The 12,824-nt window shown below is 43.5% G+C and overlaps 1 protein-coding gene across 1 annotated transcript in view; it reads left to right on the top strand.

Annotated features, from left to right (window-relative positions):
* The window catches only part of ACER2 (alkaline ceramidase 2), a 34,844-nt gene that overhangs the window by 4,674 nt on the left and 17,346 nt on the right, over positions 1-12,824 (top strand). The window contains exons 2-3 of the mRNA XM_019415392.2: positions 5,632-5,746; positions 6,488-6,629. Of these exons, the coding sequence (XP_019270937.1) occupies positions 5,632-5,746; positions 6,488-6,629 (257 nt within the window). The remainder of the gene's footprint in view (positions 1-5,631; positions 5,747-6,487; positions 6,630-12,824) is intronic.

The following is a 12,824-nucleotide window of genomic DNA, read 5'->3' on the forward strand; positions in this document are numbered from 1 at the left end:
ATGTCTCCTGTACCGTAGGGCAGAATTACCTAGATCCTGTATCTTTTTTTTTATTATTTATTTACTTTTTTATTATTAACACTTTTTTTTAATTTTTTTTTTTTTTTTTTTTTTTTGAGAGAGAGAAAGAGACAGACACAAGAAGGGGAGGGGCAGAGAGAGAGAGAAGGAAACACAGAATCAGAAGCACACCCCAGGCTCTGAGCTGTCAGCACGGGACCCCTCACGGGGCTCAAACTCACGAACCATGAAATCATGACCTGAGCTGAAGTCAGACGCTTAACCAAGTGAGACACCCAGGCACCACTGGCCTGTATCTTTTCATCTATAGATCTATTTACTGGGCAACTACTGTGTTCGTGTCACAGAGACCAGACCTGCAGACGGTCATCGGGTGGTGAAGGCCCTACCAGAGATGTGTCCAAGCTGGCAAGGGTACTATTCATATTCTGCACGGGCTTGGTATACTGTGGGGGAATCTTGCAAGAAGCCTTCTGAGTAGGGTGACCAACTTGTCCTCGTTTGTCTAGGCCTCGCTGATTTTAAAACTGAAAGCCCCATGCCCCGGGAACTCTCCTCAGCCCCAGGCAGACTGGGACAGTTGGCCCTCCGGTGGCAGGAGGGGAACAGAATGGAGGGTTCGAAATCTGCATACAGTTAAGATGCACAGACTTCTGCTCTTAGAGGGGAATGCCCCTTAGCTGTTTATGAACCTCCTGCTCAGGAAATCTTTCAGCCTGTTGCTTTGTCAGCATTTACCCTCTGCTTGGGAAAGCGCACACTCATGTGCGTCAGGAGGACATTGCCGTCTGTTCCTCCAGATTATTTTGGTGCGACACTTACGGAGGAATTCTTGGAATGAGGAAATTTCTAAGGAAATAATTAATACGTTTTAAAATTGTGGTTTCCTTTTAATCAAAAAAATCTGCTCTGCAGACATTAAGCAAACCTATTCTCCAAAGCAGTAGGCTTTAAAAAATATCCCTTGGCTGAAATATTCTTCAACTTGATTGACCCAGACAATGGTAAGGGGAAGTTCATTTCTCAGAAGAGATGGGGCCATTGCATGTGTGTTTTAACCAGGACTTGTTTGTTTTCTCTATTTCTTTAGGAGTTCCTTCCTCTTTTTGTCTTGGGGGGAGTCTCCCTCTAATTTTGCCTTTGTCTTTTCATAGATGGAGGCCTTTAAGGGGCATGGTGAAGGCCAGCAGTCACTGGTAGATCTGGTCTGGGAAGTGGCAGTAATGTGATTTGTGTGTTATTTGGGAGTGTGTATTAAGATGGGGCCTAATTAAATTGAACTCCTTAATATGTGCATTAAAAAAATGTTTGAGGGGTGCCTGGGTGGCTCAGTCGGTTGAGTGGCTGACTTCGGCTCAGGTCATGAGCTCGCGGTTTGTGGGTTCAAGCCCTGCATAGGGCTCTGGGATGACACCTCAGAGCCTGGAGCCTGCTTCGGATTCTGTCTCTCTCTCTCTGCCCCTCCCCTGCTCACACTCTGTCTCTCAAAATAAACAAACATTTAAAAAAATTAAAAAAAAAATGTTTGAAGTCCCATGATTTTCCTATAGGTATAATAGATGACTTCATGCCTTTGTGAGCAGTGTGTAAATACATTGAACAGTGATTAATGTGCACATGGCTGGTGGGAATGTAAATGGACAGAGCCAGTTGGGGGTAGGTTGGCAGTAGATGGTTCCACCTGGCTGAAGAGACAGAGATTGCAAGGACTTGAGGCAATAAAGATATATTGGGATAAATGGGATGCCTGTCTGGCTCCATCAGTAGAGCATCTGGCTCTCGATTTCAGGGTTGTGAGTTCAAGCCCCATGCTGGGTGTGAAGCTTACTTAAAGTTATATATATATATTATATGTATATAATATATATATTCTATATAAAATATATGTAATATATAATATATATAATACATATAAAATATATATAATATATAATAAATATGATATATAATACATATATAATATATACTATATATAAATATATAGTATATATGTATATAAAATATATAATATATATGTATATAAAATATATAATATATATGTATATAAAATATATAATATATATGTATATAAAATATATAATATATATGTATATAAAAATATATAATATATATGTATATAAAAATATATAAAATATATGTATAATACGTATATAAAAAATATATATATATAAAATATATATATAATACTTTTTACCCCGGGGTAAAAAGCAAAATGTCTTCTATCCCCCAGCATTGTAGGAGAGGCTATAAATTGGAGCTCCTTGCACTGGGGAATGGCTAAATAAACCACTGGCATGTGCAGCATGTAGAGCAAGTGAGGTCAGTCTATCTGAACTAAGATGAAAAGGTTTGCATGGCCTGTTGTTGAACGAGAGAAGGAAGCAGAGTGATGAAGTTATTATATGCGATGTGTGTGTCGTCGCATAAATGCAAAGAAAACGACCTGAAGGCTGTGAGTCTGAGGTCGATGGTGATCTCTAGGGAGGAGGACAGCAAGGAGACTTTAGCTTTTTTAAACAGGAGAGCACATTTATGTAGAAGAAAGGAGAAAGATCAGGTTTTAAGTTACCTATGGTAGAGCAATTCCATTTTCTCCTTCTCCCCCACCCCCTTCCTTCCTTTTGTGTTTAACAAAAGGAGAGCCACATTGAAATCATGTCCTACGTGCACAATTCAGGTACAGCTCAGAGCTTTTAGGTAACCACTGAGGAGTTAAGCCAAGGGGGTCAGAGTTTGACTAGGGGCTTGGCAGTGAAAATCAGCTCTGGGCAGTGGAAACAGCTCAGTGCTGGCCCCTGTTCTGTGGGTGACTGCCTCTTTGACCTTGGCCAGCCTGGGAGCCTTTCTGGACCCTCATGTGTTGCCCCTTGTAAAACAAGGGGCAGTCTTAAACCCTCTTATTTTAACTCTTAAAGATCTTTCATTCTTTCAACGATTCCTTGGAAGGTTGAAGGCTGTCGTCATGACAGTGAACAGCTTGCTGTGGGATAATGTACGTAGGCGGTACACTATTCCTCCTTACCTGCTTGGTGAAGGAGAGTTGGCCGTATTTCTAAGACTGGAGACTGTACGCCAGCTGGGACATCTGAGACCATTTATTCATAGTCTCGCTCAGGGTCACAGGTAGCTCAGGGGCTTCCCATGTGGGATGGAGAAGATCCCCACTGGAGCAGACTCACCAGGAAAAAAGTACCCTCTACTCCAGAATGGTGTAGCCCCACGGGGGATTTCAGTCTTAGATTTTAACCACAGGCGCCAGCCCCGCTCCCATCCTGCTGCTGACGCAGGATCTGGTTCTCCTCTCTTTACTTACTTTATTTCCCTCCTACCCGGCCTTTCTCCCTTTCTAGAAGCGGTGTCACTTCTAACCGCTCTTGCTCCCAGATGGTGACAGGGACCTGCATAGGCCACTGACATTGCCAATCCTTACCTACACACCTCAAGTCCTGGGGTTTGCTGATGCGTTTTGATTCGTTGTGCACCAGTGCAATTTCCTGGGTCTGGTAAAGCCTTTCTACCCTGGTTCCTTCAGTTCACTTCAGACACCCATCCTCTTGGTTCCCCTGTGGCCTCCTCTGTACTGTTCAACATGGATGACTGGTCTTCTGAAGGATGCCAGGCCCTTGACTTTCTGGACTTTATCTGCCCCATCCTCCTATCTCTGAAAGTTTTTTTCTAGTCTTTTGTGTGTGTATGTGTAATCCTCCCACCCCTCCCCATTGGTGTTGCTCTTTTAGACTTAGCTGTGGTCTTCACGTTCTGCATACTTCCTGTGCCTGCAGTCACTTATGAGTCATGATTAGAAGTGAAACTTAAAAAGCTGCGTGTCCCTACCACTTGGTACCTTCTAGGATGGCCCTATTTAAAAACAAAAACAACCAGAAAATAACAAGTGTTGGCAAAGTGGTGGAGGAATTAGAGCCCTGGTACGTTGCTGGTGGGAACGAAACATGGTATAGCCACTGTGGGCCACCGTGTGGTGGTTCCTCAGTCAGTCAAATATGGTATTACCATTGGATCCGGTGATGCCAACTTGGGCATACGCCCAGAAGACAATGAGTAGTTAACAACTTGTATATGGATGTTCGTAGCAGCACCATTCACAACAACTCATTAATGAGTAAAGGACAAACAAATGGGGTATTCAGATGATGGAGTATTATTCAGCCACAAAAAAAAGAAAGGAGTTACTGATATGTGCTACGACATGATGAACCTCAAACACATTATGCTAAGCAAAAGAAGCCAGACACAAGGGTCATATATTATATGATTCCACCTTTATGAAATATCCAGAATAGGTAGATCCGTAGACACAGAAAGATTAGTGGTGGCCAGAGCCTGGGGCAGGAAGGAGGGAGTAGAAGGTGCCTGCATACTGGGTATAGGATTTCTTTTTGGGGTGATGAAAATGTTTTAGAACTAGATAGAGGTGATGGTTGTATATTATGAGGGTATTTAAGGACACTGAATTGTACACTTTATTTTTTTAATTTTTTTTTTAAATGTTTGATTTAGTTTTAAGACAGAGACAGAGCATGAGTGGGGAGGGGCAGAGAGAGAGGGAGACACAGAATCCGAAGCAGGCTCCAGGCTCTGAGCTGTCAGCACAGAGCCCGATGCGGGGCTCGAACTCACGAACTGTGAGATCATGACCTGAGCTGAAGGTGGACACTTAATCAACTGAGCCACCCAGGTGCTCCAAGAATTGTACACTTTAAAATAGTTAATTTTATGCTGTCTGAATTTTACCTCAATTTTTTTTTTTTAACGTTTATCTATTTTTGAGACAGAGAGAGACAGAGCATGAACAGGGGAGGGGCAGAGAGAGAGGGAGACACAGAATCCGAAACAGGCTCCAGGCTCTGAGCTGTCAGCACAGAGCCCGACGCAGGGCTCGAACTCACGGACCGCGAGATCGTGACCCGAGCCGAAGTCGGCCGCCCAACCGACTGAGCCACCCAGGCGCCCCGTGAATTTTACCTCAATTAAAAAAAATGTGGGATACAAGAACTGGCTATGACCACACCGCCCCCCAAAAAAAGATTAAAAATAAGTTAAAAAAAAATTTCAGGTGAGCCGGCCAGCATGATAGTCACTAGCCACTTGTGGTTTCTGAGCACATGTAATACGGCTGGGCCAGATGGAGGTTGCTGGAAGGATGACATTCATACTGGACTTCAAAGCCTTATGTGAACAAAAGAATGTAAAATAGCTCATTAGTGATATTTCAATAGTGATTATGTGTTGAAATGTACTGCTTTGTGTATATTACATTAGATAACCTATACATATTTTTAAAAGCAAATACCCCCTGGAGAGAAAAGAGGCTTCAATCCACACTAGAACCTGAAAATTTGATCTTTACCTAAGGTTTGAAACTGCTCCCATAATCAAAGAGATGGGAAGGAGTCCCCATGAAAGAAGTCTTAAATTTCCCTGTATCTGCAGTTAAAAAAAAACACACAAAAAAACAAAAAACGTAAGAGCTTAGACAAGAGGTATGGCCACATTCCTCCCAGTTTGCAAAGAGCATATTTGGAACACACGGCTTTATTTTTTGCCCTTTGACTTAATATTTCTCTTTTCATTTTACATCCCCCCCACCAGATCAGCAATGTCTTATTTTTCGTCTTACCGCCCATCTGCATGTGCTTGTTTCGTCAGTATGCAACATGCTTCAACAGTGGCATCTACCTAATATGGACTCTCTTAGTGGTAGTGGGTAAGTGGATTCATTTTCAAGCATGGGCTGAAAGGGAGGAAATGGAATTCTGCACACTTCCTGTCCTGTTTGAACATTATGTTTTGTAAACCAAAGTCACTCTGACGTCTCAGCCAACTTTTATTTTGCTTGCTTGACGCCAGAAGGAGGGCTCTTTTGAATACGGCCTTGATAACAAGGTTGACTGTAATTATCACTTAATTGCCTTCGAAGGTTTATTTATGTAATGGCTACCGGTGCTGTGCCAGTGCCATTTTCTGACAACTTCTGAAGACAATCACATGAAATGATTGAACTCTGATGAGACTTCAGTGTAACGGATCAAAATTTAAAAAAAGAAAATTCTAGATGTTTGGAGCCTTCATTGTTCTGGGAAACACTTGTGCAATTTCCATTTCCTTCCACAGGCAGGTTGGGAATACTTAACGGTGAGAGAATGTTGGCTTGTTTACTGCCTGTTCCCATGAAGCCTTGGTGGATGAGGACAGAGTGTGTCTAACTGTGGGATTATTAAAGTTCTGATGTGCTGACATTGGGTCCTGCTTGAAATCTGCTCTCTAGGGCTTTGAGCGTGCATGCCTAGGTGGTAGGGGTTTCTGCCTTTAGCTTCTGCTTTCAGTGCGAACGTGATCTGGTGACTGGGACAGTGGTTGGTTGAAAGGGCGGTCCTTCAGCAGTGTATTGAATTTGTGAGTCTGTTCTTCTGTGGTGACCTTTGTGATTGGTTGTAATTGATTCTAGGAATTGGATCCGTCTACTTCCATGCAACCCTAAGTTTCTTGGGTCAGATGCTTGATGAACTTGCAATCCTTTGGGTTCTGATGTGTGCTCTGGCCATGTGGTTCCCCAGAAGGTATCTACCAAAGATCTTTCGGAATGACAGGTAAGCTCGTGCTAAACATTTTTGCACTCACTGCTAGGTGCAGTACCCAATATATCCACGTACGTATCAAGAAAAACAGCACACGATGTAGCCTAACTTTGTGATGAGCTTATCATATACTTGTTTAATATCCACTGATTGTTTATTGTGTCAGACCATAAACAAACTGATTAAAGAGGAAATTTCAGTATACTTGAAGAATTTATATGCTAATGGGGAAAAAAGTCAAATGTCTCCCTTTAGGATATGAACAAAAGTGCAAAGATGTTCAGTGGGGGAGAAATTATGGAATGGTAGTTCGAAGACCTTTGGTTTGCTGCTAGAACATTTCCTCGAGTCCAGTCGAGTTCTACCATTTGCTAAGTTTACAGAACTCCACTAAGGAATTAGTTCCTGCAGTTATAGATTCTGTAGTTGTCAAACGGTATTGGTTTATACTTCTGCTGAGATCTACACGCATGCACACACACACACACACACCTTTAAGCTGGAAATTCAGAATTTCAAGAGTGGATGCATTTTATTCATTAAAAAACCTTTAGTGTTCATTTTTATTTTGAGAGAGAGAAAGAAAAAAAAATGAACAGGGGAGGGGCAGAGAGAGAGGGAAAAGAGAGGATCCCAAGCAGGCTCCGTTTGAACTCACGAACTGTGAGATTAGGACCTGGGCTGAAATCAAGAGTCGGACGCTTAACTGACTGAGCCACCCAGGCGCCCCAAAAGATGCATTTTCATATCTATTATGATGCTTATATGGTTATTCATCCAGTAAGTATTTTTTTGAACACTTAACTATGTAATTTTCTAGGCACTGGGCTTTGGCAGTAAACAAAACAGTAGTCTCTGCCTTCAGTGAATTTATACTGAAGTTGAGGAGGGTACAAACCAATGAACAAACAAACAAACAATACAATGTTATGGTAAGTGCCATGATAAAAAGTAAAGCTGGTAAGGGGTAGTGGTGACATGGGGTGCCAATTTAGAGTTTGGTCAGGGAAAGCCTTTCTGAGGAGCTGTATGAGGTTTGTTAATATCTGAAGGAACAGAAGAGAGCCAACCTCATAACGATGAGAAGGGTTCCTAGAATATACTACCCACATATATTTCTCTGTAGGACACTGTTTTGTCACTATATATAGATGTAGTCTAAAAACATGGATATAATTAAGCAAACTGTGTATACCCAGGGAAGAGCTCTACTGGGAAAATAAAAGAATTCCTTACGGTTTTTCTGGTACTGTGACCAGGAATAGGAATTTTATAGGTGTTAAAGATGAGGCTCTCTTCTATGGATGGAGGTGGAGGAGTGTCCATAAAACACTCTGACTGCAAAAAGCACATGGTATCCTAGTTTGAGAATGAATGAACTGATCTTTTTTTGAGTATATCTTTTTGTATATGCACAGAAATGCCTGGAGGAGGAAGACAGGCACCGATACCATTGGCTATTCTTATTTTTTTATTTCTATTTTTTTTAATATTTATCAATCTTTGAGAGAGAGAGAGACCGAGTGTGAGTGGGGGAGGGGCAGAAGAGAGGGAGACACAGAATCCGAAGCAGGCTCCAGGCTCTGAGCTGTCAGCACAGAGCCCCACGCGGGGCTTGAACCATGAGATCATGACCTGAGCCCAAGTCAGTTGCTTAACCGACTGAGCCACCCAGGTGCCCCACCATTGGCTACTCTTAGGAATGGGGTGGGGAGGGGAGAACCTTCACGTTTGCTTTTGATCTATACTGCTGTATAGTTTTTGTTTTTAAGGAGTGCATGTTAATTTTTAACACTAAAAGTGTATTTTAAAATGAGATAGGGAGAAGACCTACTTCAAGCGAACTAGCTGTACAGTCTTCATTGTACAAGAAGGATTTGAATTAAATAGTATTTTGAGTATCATTGAGCAGCTCAGGTATCCTCAAGGTTCCTGGATCACAAAACCACAAGGGAGTGAGCCAGCTGCTTACTAGAAGTGATAAGAAGGGCATTCCAGGTCTTGGGAGAAATACGGTCTCCTTGGCTGAGGCTTTCTCCTCAGTGGGGGAGGGAGGCTCTCACGTGTAGCAGGTTGGTTTGGGCGGTCTCCAGTTTCCAGTCTTGTGCGTGTTCCGCTTCGGTTACGGGACTGGAAAGGAAGCACTTAGAAAGCCCTGGGAGGTGGAGAAGGAGCTTCCTGACTCTGGCTGAGAAACATCATTTACTTTTGGCCTCTCCTGTGGTGTCGAAGGTGCCCACCGCTCACCTCCATCCTTGCCCTGAGCCTGGGGCGTGGGAGGTTGAGCGCTGAGGGGCCTCTTGGTTCTCAGATCTGAGCTTTCAAGTCCTGGGATCTGAGGGAGAAGCTGCAAGCATGAGAAGAATGGTTTTGTTTGTTCATGGCCCTCCGGAGGTGCCACTTGGAATTCCAAGCAACTATTTTTATTTTTATTTATTTATTCACAAAAAATTTTTTTTTAATCTTTATTTTTGAGGGAGAGCGAGACAGAGCGTGAGCGGCGGAGGGGCAGAGAGAGAGGGAGACACAGAATCGGAAGCAGGTACCAGGCTCTGAGCTGTCAGCACAGAGCCAGATGTGGGGCTCGAACTCATGACCTGAGCTGGAGTTGGACCATTAACTGACTGAGCCACCCAGGCGCCCCTCCAAGCGACAGTTTTTAATGTGTTCATGATGTGAAAAAGAAAAACTTTCTCTTTCTTGAAGGGAGAAGTGGGGAAATGTTATGAGCAGGAGAGAGGAAAACGGATGTATTTCTAGAAGCTTACCAACTTTTAACAACAAAGCCCATATCATGGGGCAGAGAAGTCAGTACCACGTAGGACCTTTTTCATCGCCAACACCCTGCACCTTTTCTCTGGGAAGATGTGACCCCACTGTTTTTAGCTTGGGGAGAGTCCTTGGGGGCCCTGAGCATCCCAGATGTTTATGTCCCTGGCTTTGGGAGCGCCCTGGGTTTGAATCCTAGCTTTTCTGCCTACAAACAGTGTGATTTGTCTTGATTCTTTAGCTTTCTATTTCCTCTTTTTTAAGTTTATTTATTTATTTTGAGAAAGAGGGAGTGCGCACGAGCGGGGCAGGGGCAGAGAGAGGGAGGCAGAGGATCTGAAGCAGGCTCTGTGCTGAGAGCAGACAGCCTGATGCAGGGCCCAAACCCACGAACTGTGAGGTCACGACCCGAACCGAAGTCAGAAGCTTAACCAACTGAGCCACCCAGGCACCTGTTTCTTCACTTGTCAAACTAGGGACATAATCATCTTGTGAGGGGATCCTGCAGAGCACACATGGTGAGCATACAGAGTTAGCTTTCATTACTACCAATGGCACGTGGAGATTTCTGCCGAGCATTTCTGAGATACACACGTACATTGAAGGAGAAAGTGGGAATTGAAGATGTGAATGAACACAGAAGAGGGATGGTGTTAGGGGAGAATAACACGTTATAAATAAGGAGTTCAGGTCTATTCGTCCACCTTCAACTTGCCAGTGACAGGCAGAGCAAGACGACCAGACCCCTTTTTGTGAGCCTCACTGCCTGTGACATGGGGGCAGGTGCAGCTCTGTGCCCAAGTGGTGGGCCAGACCAAGGACTTCACGTCAAAACCAGGGATCGTGTGGCTTCGCTGTCAAAATTTACCAGTTGACGTCTGTTTGTGATCTCGACTTTGCAGGAGTGGTTCTAAAAACACATTAAAAGTAGTTCCAGCCTGAGATCTCTGGAGAAAGGAGAGCAGAGTGTGGTGGCTAAGGGATTGTATCAGACAGGCATGGTTTTGGGTAGTAGGTTTTGTTTTTAAAGCCCTGGTACCTCAGTTTGCTCATCTGTAAAGTGGAGATAAGAAGAGTACCTACCTCATGGGGTTGGAAATATATGGGAAAATCCTGTAAAATATACACTACAGTGTCTTGTACAGAATAAGATCTCAGTAAATGCTAGCAGTTATTACGAATGTCTAACATTGGTAAGTATTTTGAAGGTAAGGTCTAGAACAGCAGAGAAATTAACGTTTATGATATAAACAGGAATAGTTGGCAGGTAAAAAAAAAAAAAAAGCTTTCTTTTATCTTGCCTCGAATGTCCTAAGAATCATCATACGCTCAGCTGTTGATGGTTATTAATAAAAACATTGAAAAAAATTTTAATTATTTATCTTTACATTTTTTTATGTTTATTTATTTATTTATTTATTTTTTGAGAGAGAGGCAGCGTGTGAGCAGGGGAGGGGCAGAGAGAGAGAGAGGGAGACACAGAATCTGAAGCAGGCTCCAGGCTCTGAGCTGTCTGTGCTCCAGCACAGAGCCCGATGCGGAGCTCGAACTCAGAAACCATGAGATCATGACCTGAGCTGAAGTCGGATGCTTAACTGACTGAGCCACCCAGGTGCCCCTTACTTTTGAGAGAGAGAGAGAGAGAGAGAGAGAGAGAGAGAGAAGCAGAGTGGGGGACACAGAATCTGAAGCAGGCTCCAGGCTTTGAGCTGTCAGCACAGAGCCCAACATGGGGCTCGAACTCAAGAACTGTGAGATAATGACCTGAGCCAAAGTCGGATGCTTAATCGACTGAGCCACCCAGGCACCCCGGTTATTAATAATTTTTAAACATTTTTGTTTTGAGAAAATAAACTCCCAAGAACAAAGAACTATTATAGGCTAATTGTTTCCATTTCTTAAAGATTTATCCTCCTGTGATTTTTTTTTTTTTTTTTTTTTTTTTTTTTACCATTTTGCCTCCACATGATCTAGGGACAGCTCTCACCTTACAATCCAATTCAGTTTTTGAGTTGCATGGGTGCAGACTGGGGTCTGGCCATCCTGCTCTAGCTGGGTAACTTGTGGCCAGGGGCTTAGACTCTCTGGGTCTTATCAGTTCCTTACTTATAAAACGACATGGGCAGACCTTCCAGGACCCACTGCTGTAGTCCTATGAATATCATGGTCTGGTTGTTCTAAATAGATCATGTTTTAGTCCTACAGGGTAGTTTAGAGCAGTAGATCTTAACCGGGACATTTCCATCCCTTAAGAGACATCTGGGAAGTCTGTGGATATATTTTCGGTGGTTACGGTGATGGAGTTTAATCATCCATAAAATCAATTTTACTTTGGAAAAAGGGCTAGGGGCGCCTGGGTGGCTCAGTCAGTTAAGCATCCAACTTCAGCTTAGGTCATGATCTCATAGTTCAAGGGTTTGAGCCTCACGTCAGACTCTATGCTGACAGTGCGATCCTGCTTTGGATTCTCTCTCTTCCCCTCTCTATCCCTCCCCCTGCTCATACTCACTCACTCTCTCTCTTTCTTGCTCTCGCCCTCTCTCAAAAATAAACTTTTTTTTTTTTTTTTTTTTTAAACGGCGGGGAGGCATTACCAAGTTTTTACTATAAAAAAGGGGCACAGGGTCTGATATGGTTGAAAACCACTGCTCTAATGGGTGGCTAATGATAACAGTAGCAGCTTTATTATAATATTATATTGATGGTGTTGGGCTACCAGGGTTTGATTGGGAGAATTGAAGAAGAAGGGGTGGTAAGGGTTCCCTGACCTGGTGCTCCACTTTGAGCCCACAATGGGCTGGAAAGTTGAGAACAGGACCAGAGACCACAGTAGGAGTTGCCTGGTGTCACTGATAAGGTAACACCCTGTCAGACCCCGTCCCTCCTGGACATTCCCAGCTCTCTGGTACCCAGGACCCTGACTCTGGGGTCAGCGGGACTGTCCCTGTAACTTCTGTTGACTTCTGCTGGTTACAGATTTGTATGTTCATAGGTTGTTTTGTTGGCTAAGCCACCTTCTTGAAGCGCATTCCCTCACACCCTCTGGACCGACCTGGGAGGTAGTCTGCCTATGTTCTCCTTGAAGAAAGCAAGTTTCGTCAGGCTTGCTGCCTTTGAACTGTTTGGCAGACCTCTACAGAGCAACAGCAGCCCAGATTTTCCCCGAGAGTAGATCTGATTCACAGTAACATTATTTAAAGTCTCACTTGTTCTCACATGATGGTAATGGTAACAGTAAGAGTGGATTTGATCAGCACATACCGTGCATCAGGCACTGTGTGAAGTGCCTTAATGCTTACGGGAACCCCACGGGGTAGAGAAACTTGGGGCTTAGAGCGTTTCGTGACTTGTCAAAGGTCCCACGGCTATTATGAGATGGAAGGAGAAAAAGTGACACGCATCTGTTAGCTGGAACACCTGTGCTTAAATCGCCATCGC

Source organism: Panthera pardus, unplaced genomic scaffold (genome assembly GCF_024362965.1).
Source record: "Panthera pardus isolate Hobbes unplaced genomic scaffold, ASM2436296v1 HiC_scaffold_20, whole genome shotgun sequence".
In the NCBI taxonomy this organism is placed as follows: Eukaryota; Metazoa; Chordata; class Mammalia; order Carnivora; family Felidae; genus Panthera; species Panthera pardus.